This window comes from Thamnophis elegans, chromosome 4 (assembly GCF_009769535.1).
Source record: "Thamnophis elegans isolate rThaEle1 chromosome 4, rThaEle1.pri, whole genome shotgun sequence".
In the NCBI taxonomy this organism is placed as follows: domain Eukaryota; kingdom Metazoa; phylum Chordata; class Lepidosauria; order Squamata; family Colubridae; genus Thamnophis; species Thamnophis elegans.
The window spans coordinates 26528665-26543974 of record NC_045544.1 but is presented as its reverse complement, the minus strand read 5'-3'; the positions used below and the strand labels follow the sequence as shown (position 1 = coordinate 26543974).

General features: G+C 46.6%; 1 protein-coding gene across 1 annotated transcript; it reads right to left on the bottom strand.

The window, feature by feature from the left end:
• Positions 1 to 374: 374 nt before the first annotated feature.
• On the bottom strand, positions 375 to 13165 carry PRDM13 (PR/SET domain 13). The gene is made up of 4 exons (XM_032215273.1): positions 13022 to 13165; positions 10602 to 10733; positions 10357 to 10477; positions 375 to 1918 (listed from the first exon to the last, which is right to left on the bottom strand). The coding sequence occupies exons 1-4, from the start codon at positions 13163 to 13165 to the stop codon at positions 375 to 377; spliced, it is 1941 nt and encodes a 646-aa protein (XP_032071164.1).
• Between the last annotated feature and the right edge of the window lie 2145 nt (positions 13166 to 15310).

Here is a 15310-nt window from a genome sequence, read left to right as displayed (position 1 = left end):
TCCATCTTGCAAACAAAACCTCTGAAGTCCCTGGTCCTTCAGAAGTTTTGGTCAGCTCTGCAAACTTTTTTGTCATTGCCCACTTTTGGCTGAGGCTGACGGAAGCCCCACCGGCAGGGGAAGTACCGGGAAAAGCAGATGCCCACCTGATATTTCTTAAGGGCAGAGCTTAGTAAAGCTCTGAATTGAAAGAGCTGGGCGAACAGCTTCCCCTTTTTCTAGTCCTGGGATACGGTATGCCGACTGAATGGGATATTATACTCAGCAGCTCCTCCGAGACTTCATTCCGAGGAGGCTAGCAGCTTTGGTCACCCCCCAAAGTGTCGCGTCCGACCCGCCCTCCACCCACCGACCCGGCTTGGTTCGGTTTATTTTTATTGCTGCTCTTTGGCCCGGCAGCCCCCGCCCCCGCCGCTGCTGCCGGTGTCCTGATCGCTCTGATCGTCCGTGAAGCAGACGTCGACGTCGCTCTCGTTGTCCGTCTTTGGCTCCTGGAGCTCCTCGGCGCCGCCCTTGGGCAAGCTCTGACCCGGGTGGCGAGACTTGACGTGCCTTTCCAGGTCTCGGCGCCTGACCAGGACCTTGCCGCAAAACTCACAGCGATAAGGGGTGTTGCCTTCGGCGTGCAGGCGGATGTGCTTGTTGAGGTTGCTGGGGTCGCCAAAAGGCCGCAGGCAGACCTTGCACTTGAGCGGCTTGTAGCCGGTGTGAGTCCGCATGTGGATCTTCAGGCCGTACTTGCGCGAGTAGAGCTTGCCGCAGTACAGGCACAGGTGGCCCGTCTTGGGTTTGCCGCCGGCGGAGCCCGCGGCCGCAGCGGCCGGCAAGCTCTCCAGGCGGCCGCGGCTCTTCTCGGCCGCCGCGATCTCCGAGAACTGGTGCGTGTGCAGAGCCATCTCGCGGTCGACGCCGGCTAACGAGCCCAGCTCGGCCGGATGGAGGCCCGCCGCGGCGGCCCCGCCGAAATAGGGCGCCGTCTCCGGGTACTTGAGGAAGTTGCCGAAGTGGAGGTTGAGCGGGTAGCAGGGGGCGCTGTAGAGCAGCTCGCCGTTGTAGACGGCGAAGGAAGGCAGGAGAGACGGGAGCGGGCAGTCCCCGGAGGGCGAGTAGGGCGCCAGGCCTTCGAAGGGCGGCAAGGCGGCGAAGCGCTCCAAGTGGAGCCCGGCGCCGCCCGCCAAGCGCGGGTAGCGGCCGGAGGGGGGAGAAAGGTTGGCCGAGAAGCCGCGCTCCACGTGCTTGAAGGCGGAGTTTTCCTCGAAGGACGCTAGGAAGGGGAAGCCCCGGACGGCGCCGGAATAAGCCAGCCCCGCTGGGGAAGGAGGAGGAGGCGGGCCGGGCGGCGGGTGGCATTTGGTGTGTGGAGGCGGAGGCGGGTGGCGGGAGCCGCCGGCTTGACCACAGACCCGGCCGGGCTTGAGGCTCCCTAAGGCTTTGCTGAAGCCGCCGCCTTTACCCTCTTCCCGAAAAGCGGCCGAGTCTTCTTTCGCCAGGCCGGTGGGCTTGAAGGCCGACCTCACTCCGGGATAGAAAGACAAGCCGTTGCTGCCTCCGGAGGTGCTGCCCAGCAGACCCCAAAACTGTCCCGGGCCCCGTCCCGAGCCCACGCTCATATCCAAGGCTCGCTCCTGCTCGGCCTTGGCGCCTTTGCGCCCGCTCCCGCCCGCTTTGGCTAAGGACGGCGAGCCGGTCGATTCCCGCTTAACGGCGTCTCGGAAAGCGGCCGGGCAAGGGGGCCTCGGAGACGGCACAGCAGCCGGTTTCAGAGCCGTACCGAAGAGGTCTCCGGGCCGGTGGTGGTCCGGTGCTCCTGCGAATCCGCGGCCGTGGTTCAGCACGCAGTGGAAGTGGACGTGGGCCTTGAGGCTGTTGGGGTACTTGTAGGTCCGCCAGCAGTACCAGCAAATGTAGCGCTCCTCGCCTAGCAAGAAAAAAACAAACCGGGAGAGCGGTTACCACCAGCCGAAATGGACCAAGCGCGACTTGACTAAAGATTTAAGGATTTGAAGATGGGATGGGGAGGGAGGCGATAGGGGGCGGTTGGGGAAAATCTGTTGAAGGAGAGGCCGGTGTAACTGCTGTCCATTAGTAGTTGCCTAATTAGTAGTTCCCTGATTAGTTGTTCCTTTGGGCTCCCACTTGCATTAGTCCAAATAATTTCCCAACAATCTCTGAATTGCCACGCCTTGGTTCACACCGCACTGATGTCTTACTTTAGTCTCCATTGGGTTGATAAACAGGGTAAGGGGGGGGCGCGTTTGCTAGTAGAGTAGGGTAAGTATCAACCTGTAGTAGTTCTGGATATTGCAGATGATTCTTTTCTCCTTTTCCCATTACAAAATGAGAACAATTTCTATAAAGCCCAACCTGACATATTTTATGACTTCTCCATTTCTTATTTCTAAGCAATTATAGTCACACTTTAATTTTGAAATATTTTTAATTAATATACCTCTGCAGTTTCTAGAGACACAAGTTCAATATATTATGGTTAGTCTCACAGTCAACCAGATGTTTAGACTAGATCTGACGTTTTTAATCCACGTATTGATTCCTTTCCAAGAACTTGGGATAAGCAGCTGTTGTTTGCATATATAATATATAATTACTCACTATTGTTTCTAAATTTTAAGTTAATAGGGCTTGATTTTAATTGATTTATTTTAAGACTGCCTCTTTTTTTAACACTGGAGGTCAAGAGTAAACTTTTATGTTGGTTCTACAGTAAAAAAAAACTGCTATTATACTAGAAATTGAAAAGACAACACAAAGGAACATTGCCTGGTTTGATCAAATTAAGAGTAATTCTGAAGGTAAAAGAATTAATATATGAATGAATCATTTAACAATTATGGCATACCTCACTCATCTCTAGAAGGAATAGCACTGAACCAACTTTTTTTGGCAAGGTTTGGTGTCCTCCAAATCCTGTTTGTCAGTTTCAAAAGAGACCCTATTCATATTGCAACTCTAATATTTTGGAAGATTCTGGATGCTCACTGATCATTCCCCTTAATTATTTTATTAAAACTTCTATCCCTGCTCTGATCTATTTATAGATTTCAGCATCTCACGTCATTAATGATGTACTATCTTATCTGGTTTAACATGAAGCACTCAATCTGTCTGGCAAACAAAAATCTGAACTGACCAGCCCAAGACATAGTAAAAGTTCTGGAAGATTCAGGCACATAATGTGCAGCTATTGGAGAAGCCAGATTGCTTTCCTCTTATCTAAAAGCAATCTTCCCCTGGATTACAACTGCAGAATTAAGTTCTTGTCCTGAATGCATTTGGTATCTGATTAACTGGGCAGACAAGGGTGTCATAATCAGCTATCTTGAAGTTAAGTTGAGCCAGCAATAAAATACAAAATCTTTTATAAAATAAATAATCCTATTTCAGTAACATCTCTTGCCTTTTGTCAAAATGAGTTTGCCTCTCTGCATATGTTAATTAGTTCTTACGCACATCAGGTATATTGCTTACTCTATATAATTGCAACTTTCAGATTTTATGGACAATTTTTGAATTTTGTTTGATAGGTTATTCTTTGTAAATGCCATTTCCTTCTAATTTCCCTCCTCTCCATTTCTTCTCCCTACTCTTTATGAACAACCACCACAACCACTAGCAGTGCTACAGATAGACAAATCATATCTTGTTACAAAGTGAGATGCCTGAATTATCCCTCTTCACCTATTCTGGGAAGGCTAATGATGTCCGTTTCAATATCAGGGGTTTCCATAGCCACATCTTCCAATGACGCATATGTTATCTTTGGCAACAAGAGCTTTCTGCATCTAGCCAGGATAAATAGGCAATATTTACAAAAACAAATACATGAAATCCTATGTTTAAAATGTTAACATTCATAAAACAACAGCAAAACTCTTCAACCTCCCAAGTCATTCTGTTGTGCTTTATGGTAGCCATTCTTGAACAAAGACCCTTTATAGACAGATTATATAGATTATTATTCATAAAATTACTGAGGAAATAGTTGAATTTTTACTAAGGAAAAAACCAATTTGTGTGCTAATTGATTCATCAATGCAATGCATGTATCTCTTCCAACACATATTTGTAATGCTCAGTTACTTTCCACATTTCATTCCCCCATCACTTTTCTTCACAAATTGCCCCTATCCAAATCAAGGACGCATGTATACATATAACTGATTGAATTATATATTTGTAACCCCTTAGACTTGCCAAGGAACATTTTTTATATTCTTTGCAAGTTTTGGCTTGCTTCAGGCATCTCATGAAAAGATATTTTGTGTGAGCCAACTTATGCCACTGAAAATCAGTTCATCTTTTAAGGTCTCATTCTTCTTAAGAAACCATGAGTTCAACCAGTGACACTGTGCCTGTTATTAATTTGTCTGATGCCAAATACTATGTTTCCTTACTCAGAAATACAGCTTAGTAAATACAAGCAGGCCTATCATGCTTAAGACTTCAGTCTCAAAAGAACCTTGTCCCAGCTTCTTTTAGTCCAAACGGTGGATTGCATGATCCCTCAATCACTTGTGTAATTTCTATCCCAATTTTCTTTCCAGAAGATAAGTACAGAGGGCAGTGCAATGATCAAAGCAATTTACAAGTCTTTGGGGAATCTGAATCAAGCTGCAACAGTCAATCCACATCTGACTGTTGAGAAAAAGTGGAAAGACTGGATAATACATATGAGCCTCACTTGCGGGCACCTTTCTCGGTTGAGGACTTTTCTCCTTTGGGGGTGGGGGAAGTGACAGCGGAGCGAGAGCAGTAAAGCTGGAGAAGGCGGCGAGCTCTGCAGCGAGGCTGCTTATGGACACGAAGAGACGGCCAGCACCAGCAGCTGCCGCCTTCACGCTCGGATCCGGCAGCCCATCTGTTGACGCGGACAGAATAGGTAGCGTATGTCAGGGAACGGACTCGGGGAACAAAGGGCAATCTAACGCTCATGAACCCCTCGTTACCAGGCAAGACAATGGCCTAGATGGATGAGCCATAAGGAATCGGCTGATTTAAAAGGCAATGGCCTTCGGGCTCCCTTCCTGAAATGTTTAGCTTGTCCCGAAGTGGGTGAAAGCAACTTGGATTCAGGTCCGATGGTTTATGGGTGGAGAGGAAAAAGGAAGATTGTGCCGGAGTGCTGGACAGCGATATTAAATCTTCTGGTTAACCAGCAGCACCCATTAAGTTCAGAGAAAGTGAGGACGTCGACAAACTATATGTGACTTTTTAGCCCGGGTGTCAACTGGTGTGGGGGAGACATCACTAAAGTAATTTTCGGATTTAAAGAGATCTTAAACACCACCACTTGATAGGGAATGAAAAGCTATTTGTCAAACGGCAGGCAAAAAAAAAAAAGATCCGGAAGGGGCTGCAAAACTTCTCTAAGTCAAAGTATAACACGAATTAAAAATTACTGTGTTACATTGGTCACCCAAGAATGAACATTCCCACCAATGTGGGGACACAACTTTTTCAGATCATAGGCTTAAAGCAATAGCAATAGCAGTTAGACTTATATACCGCTTCATAGGGCTTTCAGCCCTCTCTAAGCGGTTTACAGAGTCAGCATATTGCCCCCAACAACAATCCGGGTCCTCATTTTACCCACCTCGGAAGGATGGAAGGCTGAGTCAACCTTTGAGCCGGTGAGATTTGAACAGCCGAACTGCAGAACTGCTGTCAGCTGAAGTAGCCGGCAGTGCTGCATTTAACCACTGCGCCACCTCGACTCTTGGTGGGAGGAAGGGGGTGAATAGACATGGAAGTCTATTCCTAGACTTCTATTCTAGACTTATAAGGAATATTTCTAAAAGGAAGCGCTGGGTGAAATACCAAATCTCACAAATAAACTAATAGTTGTATTCCTATAATAGCTGGTTGGTTTTGTGCTGGGAAAAACGAGGCAAACTATATTTTTCAGTTCTCCTTCAGTTATTTAAGCCCATAAATAACTTACTTAATCTTTAAAAATAAATTATGTCACTGTCTAAATTAGTGACTACCTACATCCATTTGAATCTGTTTTTAAAAAGGGAGATGGGCCTTCGTTCTAGTTTCCCAATGGTTTTTTAAAAAAAACTTGGAGAGATTACCTCCCTTCTGCTGGAAAAAAAGAGAATTTTGTTCATTTATTTATTTATTCGATCAATCAGTCGATTGATTTATATGACCCCTCATCTCGCAAACGGGACGTGGGGGTGAGGGGTGAAAGAACAAAACTTAAAAACTTTAAAGCCAGCAAAACAACGCGCTTTTTTTTTTGAGAGCCAAGAGGAAACGTTTTAATGTATAGATGGGAATGTATATTTCCAAGCAAGGGAACCTCCAAAGCCCAGTTTGCAGGCGGAAAGGCTCTCCTTCACTCTACCTAAACTGGTACAAACATAGTCCACATTTTCTGCCAGGTTCCCTTACACGGTTTCTGTCAACTTATCTAATGAAGAGTTCTCCAAAACTCGAAAGCTTGCTCCTACTTTATAAAACATCTGGGCTTTAATGAAGTGTTGCTTCCGTAAATTGGCGTTTCTTTCTCTTGCTTGCTGACTCGACTGGCCAGCGAAGATAAGTATGGGCTGTTCTTAACAGCTTTGGGTTTTCAGTCTGTAATTGAAGAGTCCCAGTCCAACACATTGTAAGGAATTCAGGTTGGAAAAAGACAGTTTCTTTGTCTCTAAATATAACTGGGCTGCTATCCCACCATCTTTGATCGCCATCAGCAGTTCTGGCTAAAGACTCCGACAAACTTAATTTTAAGTGTTTGAATTCCCTATTTCTCCCTCCCACTGGCTGTCTACGGACTTTCCTCCCCAGCAGATCTTATTGGCTTCCTAATTCGCTTTTACGCGGCTCACCTTCGGAACGATAAGATGCGGGAGGGGGAAGAGGAGGAAAAGGAAGGGTCATAATCTCTTTAATATTCGAGTGCGTTAAAATGTGTTTGCTCTCAATCCGACTTAGTTGTCCATGTACTTGGAAAGAGTAGGGAAGAAAACAGGTAAACTTCGCTAGGAAGGGAATACTACATACCAGAAATTGTGACCGATCCATAAGTTTCAAGTGGTAACGATTTGGAAATAGTAGCAAGCCTAATCAGAAAGTTTCTTGGTTCCTCCACACGCACAGATAGAAACACACCCGCTTTCGGTCTGCTCCTAAGAACCTCGTTTACTCAATCTGCACCCGCTGAATGGAGCGGTTCCAATACTCGGCAAGGTCGCTGTCTTTCCAAGCCGTTTGCTCTGCCTCGTCTCCCTCTCGACACGTTTTATATGCGAAGGGACTTTTTCCCCCAAGGGCTAGATGAGAATCTCTTCGAGTGAAAAAAAAATCGCTCCCCGCCGCCTTTTAAGGTTTCCTGAGGTCATTTAAAGCGAGGTGCAGTCGGAGTTTGGCTTTTCAGATTAGCAGCATCCAGAAGCAAGGTTGGAAGTTGAGAAATGGGCTCAATAAATAAATAAAGAGTAACTGGGGAGTGAACCTCACTCCTTGCCAAGAGTTTTGCTGCCCTGCAGCACATTCACTGAGAACCAGATCTCTTTGGTTCTAATTGGATTAACTCTACATAAAAACTCTAGAGAAGGCTCAGTTCCCGGGGAGGTTGTGGGTAGCTCCGGGCAACAGCAGGAACCTCATTGCGAAATACTGGTGATTAAAATAACATTTAGAAAGGCTCTTGTATTATTAGTTGTAATGTTTAGAATGGCCTGGGTCAGAATTCGCTTAATGAAGCCAAGATCTAATCACCACCTCAGTTTGAGAGTGGTCCAAGAAAAGAATTGCACTGAGAGAAGAGTGTAGTCCTTAGCTGATTGTCTGATTGCAGAACAGCTCAGGTACCACTTACCTTCATACCCAGTTGGCAAAGACAATTCTAACTGTGGAGTTATGGTCCAAGGGACCACCAAGGGGCTCAAGAGGAGCCTGCTGCCCATTCCCAATGGCTTAACAGTAGAAAGCAAGACAGAAACCCCTCCCCTCCTCCTCCCTCTTCGAAAGAGGAGAACACTTTAATCAGAGTAATGGACAGTGCAACTATGATGGTGGCTCTAATGAGACTTTCTCCCAGGAAGAGGGAGGAGGATAGCGAGCTTAAGAAAAACGTGCAAGGTTGGACAAGATGGTTTGTTTGCAGTAACTGGCAGGCCTTGATTGAGCTAAAAAAAAAGCTAGGAAGGGTGAGACCTAGTTTGTATTGAAAAGGGAGACTGCTAGGAAATTCCAGGACTCTAAACTAGACTATGAAATTTGTGAAAGCTTTACGCTCCCTGTATGATTGCCGAGAAAACCACCTGCTATTGGCTTGATTACTCTCCAGTCAATCCAATCCTAGAATAAAGTGTTGAGGACTTTGTCATAAAATTGCTGTAACGAACAGTGATGAATTACCCAAAGGAAAAAACGTGTCCCCAGTGTTACAAAGCTTAGGAAAAAATAATAACGAAGCAATAATGTCTCTTAAGAGAGGCTGTAGAAGGTTTTTTTTTTAACAATGGCTGATTAGGAACATCAAAATATAATGTGCTAGAATAGCTTCTGTACAAGAAAGTATGCACTACAATCCTGTATATGTAAATCAGATATTTGTTTCCATAACAATCTAGAACTGTATCCTGTCTGAAGTGTACTCTGGATTCTTTCAACTCAGAAGTGGAATTTGCATCCAAGTTTGAAAATGCTAGACTGAAACTTTGGAAAGCAATCCCTGACATCAGGAGTGGAGTCTTCAGTGGAAACTTTTGCAATTCTAGAACATTGACTGGGAGCATGTAAATTATAACAAAGGACTTCTGGACAGGACAGTCTTACCAGATTGGGGCTTGCCTATAAATTAAATAAATAAATAAATTCCAGAAGGGTGGAATGGGCAGTTGTGGACTTAGCAAAGAATCTGACCCACTGCTGCTTGAGAGTAACTATTTCTAAGAAATGTTTTTGAAATTTAAAAAAAAAGTGCATTACTGGACCTTTTGTTTCACCCCACTGAGACTGTGTTCCAACCATTTCTTATCATTTTTGAAACAAGGAATATAGAGGAAACCCTACAATAGGCTTAAAAAAGAGTTCAGGGAAATAAAAGCTTCAAGCTCCTCCCCCAACCACAAGAAACCTGTCTCCGCCCCCTTGGTTTCATTGCCCCACCTACTGCAGCTCTCCGGTCCGTCCCTCCCACCTCTCCAGAAAGCTAAGATTGATTTCTAATCATCAAATGTGGCCCACGTCCTCCTTAGTTCTGTGCCGCTTCTCTGTAGGAGCCGGTGACTTGGGGGCGGGGCTGCCTTCAAAAGACAAGGAAAATTGCTAGCGCCCATTTTAAGCAATCACATGGAGGTCCGTTTTATTTCGCCATCCTCTCTTTTACCCACTTACAGTACTTTTCCTCCCTTTCTTCCTTGCTAAATCTGCCAGTTGCCATTTTTACACTAGTAATTTGGAGTCGAAGACCTTCTTTAGCCCCGAGGGATCCTTTTTTCGGAATAAGACCGAGCTGGACTCTGCAGCAGGGCTTTGCAAGGAAATTCCTTGGTATCAAGAAATCCCCTCACTGTAGGATGGCTCTGTAGGATTTACTGCCAAATAAAGGGCCTCTAGGCTTCGTGTTTAAAACATAAAAATATTACACACGAGGGGGCTTATTAACTGTTCACCCACCTTTCAAGAACCTGAGCTTGCTATCCCAAAGGTGTTTTTTTTTCAAGAGGCAACTGGACTTTCTGGTTTTTCTTTGAAGACGTTTCGTTTCTCATCCACAAACTTGACCTGACCAGTCAGAGTTAAAGAAGCTTCTTGGATGAGAAGCGAAATGTCTTTAAAGAAAAACCAGAAAGTCCAGTTGCCTCTTTGGGGGGGAGGGGGGAAACACCTTTGGGATCACCATGAACTGGATTACTGAGAATCTCCATAGACACTTGGCTTGCCATCTAAGCCAGCAGCGACGGAGCTTGTCTTCTCCTGGTTCTACGAAATAAACTGTGAGGAGTTTAGGAGGCTTCACAGCTTCTATCGTCTCCTTTGCATCCTTAGCAGTAGCGATGAACACGCGGCGCGGTAAACGGTAAGACACTGTCTTTTCCCGAGGCTGCGCCCGAGTAGCGATTGTGCCCGCCCTTGCAGGAAATCCAGATCCGCAATTGGGGGCAGAGGGTAATCCCATTGGGCTCAATAGGGTTGAATTCCTCCAAATTAAAGACCTCTAGGACTTTAAAATTAGGTGGGACGGAAGTGCCTATGTAGTCTACCACATTATTCTACCTATGTGAAAGTTAGTCGCAGGGACTGGAAGCAATCAAAGTAGGCACCGCTTCCCGGCAGTGCCCAACTCTGCCCGAGCTGAGATGCTCGCTCGCAGGGACCTACCTTTCTCGTCGTGGGTCGGAGTCGCCGAGGCCGGGATATCAAACCACTCAGCCAAAGCGTTGGAATACCACACGGTCAGCTCCTCTCCCGGCTGGACGTCTCGCAATGCCCGGTAGAAAATCTAAGGAGAAACGAGAGACTGAGACCCTTAGCGGCTCAGAGGGGCAAGCCTTGCCACCTCCAGACCTGGACGGTACCCCTATCCGCCTCTCCAGTTCACCGGGAGCAAGCTAGGAGGCCAGTACCTGTCCCCCCGGCAAATCTGCCACCGCTTCCAGAGTCTGCTCTTGCGCGTGTCTAGCAGCCCGGATTAGTCCGATCCATTCTACGGCCGAGGCTCCGGCTTCGTCCACCAGCTCCCCTCTCACCATCCTCACCTGGAAAACAGGGAAAGACAGTCAATTGTAAGATCAGAAGCTTGGCAACTGGCTTGCGCTGCCTCGCAGGACGCGCGTTCGAAAACCGGCATTCCAATCACTGGACGGGATCTAATAACTTTTCTGGATGGTAGGAAGGATTCCTGCTGTTTGCAAAGGAAAGGGACCTATCGATGGGCTGAGCTCCTTCGCCAACTGCTGCAGCCAGGATACGATTGCCAGTAACCCCAGGAGTCTTCATTCCGAAGTAAATTCCGTCGGGGCTTAGGGTCGGGCCAATTTACAGAAAATCGCATCCTTAGAGGAGCAAACACCGGCCACTTACAGCCACTGCTGCAAACCAGAATCTGGTTTAGGCGATTGAGTGCGACGAATGTGTGTGTGTGTGTGATGGAGATTGGATTTAGAGCGCTGAACTGGGAAACGCCTGTGTACTCGGTAGTAAATGTGGATTGTCTTTGAAAGTAGTGCCTTTGGAAGAGAAGTCTAGTGCTTTCTTCGGTTTTCCTTTATTTCTGCTAAAAGGTCCTCCGAATGGGTTTGCCTAGGCACCCTGGGAGAAAGGAAGGGCAGCCAGATCCGCTTGAATCGAAGGGCTGGTGTTCAGGTGATACAGCTACTACGGTGGCCATAAAGGATCTTTCCTCGAAGTTAAGTCCTTCTGAATTTAGTTAGCCTCAAACTGGGTTATGAACTCTATTTTCTCACAGCAGGCAGAAAGTGACAAGCTCTCCCTCGTGTTGCTTCAGAAAAATTCCCCTGGCAAGTGAAAAAACAGAGGGGGGATTTGGGGGGGGCACCCAGGCCCAGCCCTTCCTTTTCCTTTCACTTTCTCTGCCCTGACTCTACTGCCACGTCTTGAAATGTTTAGTGGCGGCCACCTTTCAAAATGTTCTATCAATATTTTCCACCCACCCAGGCAAATCTCTGCACCATCTCCTCAATCCCCTTCAGTGCAATTAATTAATGAATCATCTAGTCAGACTTGTTCGGGAAACGGAACGATGGGTCACTCAGTTTAGTCACCAAAATCTCTCTTGTATTTCATAATCTGCTTGAACATTGGGGGGGGGGGTTGGGAATGAGGAGCTACCTCGTTTGAAAGGCTGCGCAATAAACATCATTCTTACAAAGGCGTGCTAAAGGGAGCAATTGAGGGAGCCAGATGAGAAATAAATTTGAAGAGTCTGGCAGGGCGTTTAAAAACAATTAAAGACTATTCAGAATCCAAGAGAAGGGGGTGGAAGACTTGTGACAGATCGCTGCACTTGGGGATCAAGTTGCCTCCTCTTAGATTCATCTGGAGAAAGTCTCACATCCCTAAAACCATTTCTATTCTGGAAGCCATTTATAGGTTTGGGATGCATACATATTATTAATGTCCCACAGGCCTATATTTTGGAAATAGTCCGGATTCGTTTTGCTAATAAATATTTCACCCGGATCAAAATTTTCTGATTATTATCATAACTTAGCATGGAATATGTCACCAAGGGCTTGGGATGTGCAGCAGGCATCTCTCCAGCATGGCCCAAAGCCCCACGACAAAATGTGCCTAGTTATTCTTTGCATCAAAAGCATGTGAAAAATTAAGTGATTCTAAGAATCCACAGCTTGCAAACTTTGCTCTCTCTCTGTACCTGTGAACCCCTGTGCTACCACTATGGGAATAGTCTCTAGAATAAGACAACCGGTACCTCATTAAACTGTCGTTGCTCCAAGACAGCTGACTTTGCTTTAACAACCTACCCATTGCCACTTCTGCCAGTCTCTCCTACCTAGGCTAAGACCTGGCGAGATTGTGTTGCCGCCACTTTCACCCCACTCCGACGACCATCACGGCACCTCTTGACCATTTAATAACATCTTAATTATGAATCCCGCCTTTAGGTTATTTGGGAAGAGACCTCAAGAGGAGGGGGAACTTATTCTGAGGTCAAAAGCTATTCGGGATGGAGAAGGAAATGTAATGCGTGCCAGTAAATGTGTGTGTGCTTGTGTGCCTGTGTGTATGCGAGAGGTTAAAATAGCAAACACCCAAAGCCAGGTATCTCCTTAAATCTAAACATCTGAATGGCGTCAGAAAGAGTGGGTACCCATCCCCAGAAACCTCAGAGACTCAAACCCTTCCCTTTTCCTTGCACGGGCGGGACGAGGGAAGAAAAATAGGGTTTCTCGCGCGCTGCTCCCCCCCCCCCCCAAGGGATCTGCTTCCCATTCCGCCCTTTTCCCGTCTGGGTTTACGGGTCTCTCTCCCTGTGCTTTCCGTCCAGGTGTGGGAGCAATACCTTTTTCTTGGGTCCCGGCTCCCTGCGATCGGACAGGTACTTGCCCAGTTTGAAGGTGCCGGGCACAGGACCCAGCCGCAGGCCAGCCGGGATGCTGCTCTCCGCGGTGATGCCGAGGGCTGGCGGGGGCCGGCTGCTTAGCATTGCTGCCTCTGGGCAAGGACCGCGGCGCTGGGAGAGCTGGTCCCACTCTGGACGCACTTGTGAGTGAGCGAGAGCAGCGGCGGGGGTTGAAACGCCCTGGTGTTCTCTCCGCCCGCAGAGTGACGCGGCCGGGGGTGCGCGCCGCCTTTTCAATTGCTACACGGCGACCGGCTCTCCCCTTGGCACGACGGTGCTCCAGGGCGCCCGGTTGGGGCGGCGAGAGAAGTTGAGCGCTCGGAGCAGCTGCCGAGTTCCATGCGACAGGGTCACATGGCGCTTTTCCCGACCCCCTTTCCTCCTCCCCCCCCCTCACTCCGCAGCGCATAATCAAGGGCTCTCTCTCTCTCTCTCTCTTTTTTTTGAATGGGGCAGCCAACAATGGCCCAGGCGACCTTCTCATTCCTAAAAATCCAATTTGTCAAGGGCAAAGAAAAGACGCTGGTGAATCAAAGGTCTGGAGGGACCATTAATCCTCAGCATGGGGGATTGTCCCCGAGACAGTTACGATATTTTAAGTGACAAATCCACTGTATAATTTCTCCATAAATTTTACTTCCTCTGATTGTTCCCCGACAAACCAGTTTTGGAAAAGAAGGGAGTGTTTTAAGTCTACTTGGCTGAGCCTTTTGTAAACCAGGGGACTTCAAAGATTTTTAATTCTCCCTCCTTTGCGGGATTGTAAAGGCGATTAAACAAAGAGGGGTTGGGGTGGTGGTGGGGAAAATGTTTGGAGGCCTTGTTAACTTCTATTGATTCCTGGCGTGTGCCATACAGAAATTGGGCAGGTACTTGATGGGAAAACACCAGAAAATGCTTACACTTTTAAAACGGAAAGAGCAACGCAGCTATATGGCCAACTTCGTGGCTCTGTTAAAGGCCAGAATTCTGCTTAGAGACCGGCTTCGTTCCTTAAGTCTCCGTTTCTTCTGGACTCACCTGTCCGAGAGCCAGGGTTCCTCCTCGTTTCTTAGAAGCGTTTAAAAACGTGACAGAAATAGTTTTATCTTAATTTAGGGAGCTCGCATTGGAACTCAGATAAGGAAGAGAAAGTATAAGAAGACCCAAGATTGTAAAAATCGCTTCTCCTTTGGCCTGCATTGCCCATACCTCGATTCAGGCAGCACAGAATAACTTTCTCTTCTTCTAAGTGTGTTATTCTGTTTATTTAGAACAATAAATCGAAAAGCTGCAAATCTGGTTCTTTAAGTAACAAAACCAAAGGATCTGGCAAATTATTGTTATTTAAGAAATTTGCACAAAGACAGCCACATACAAGACCTAGAGTGTCATGGGATGGAGAAAAATAATACAAGATAACTAGATAGCTAGAAAGCAAATAGGTAGATGATAGATGGAGATAGTTGGACAGACAGAGATAGATGGGGATAGATAGATAAATAGATGGATGGATGGATAGATGGAGATAGATAGACAGACAGACATCTGTATACTGAACAGCCATACAATATTTCAGCAGGACTGTAGAGAGTGCGGAGGTTGCCCACATTTCAATTCAATTTATTTTCAAATCAAGACTGTTGAAATAACTATATCTTTCTCGGAAGATAATCTTATTACGGTAATCCTACAAAACGTTTTTCTTTGGGACGAAATGCCAATGGACTCAGGGAAAGCCAGGAGTATACTTCAGGGCTTTCATGTAGGGTAAGAATTAAGTGTTAGGTTTCAGCCCCATAGTTGGGAACTAATATTCTTAGAATTTAGTAGGAAGGAAACTCCTATTGAAACCCCGGGGTCTTAGACGGGGCTCTCCATCACGGAAGGATGCTTCTGTCCTTCACATGGCAGTGATAGATGGGTTCCGGTGGCTTTTCCTGGAGAATTTCTGGCAGCTCTTGACTGTCCAAAAGCTTCCTGTTTCATCGCGCACCTCCCCTTCCATGCAGATCTATTGTCTCGTAATACCAGGCCTGCCCTCCGAAAAGGGATGGAGATTTATATACAAGACATCTCAGAGCTTGAGGAAGGAAAAGGGGACTTCTTAACTCTACTTCTGCAAACATTTCAAGCAATCGGTTGACCTACTTCTAGGACCAGGCACAAGGAAAGAGGAGACACACCTCAGGAAGAGGTCATTTTCGTTTCTTCAAAAGTCTTTAGGGCTGCCTGAAATCGGTAGAATAA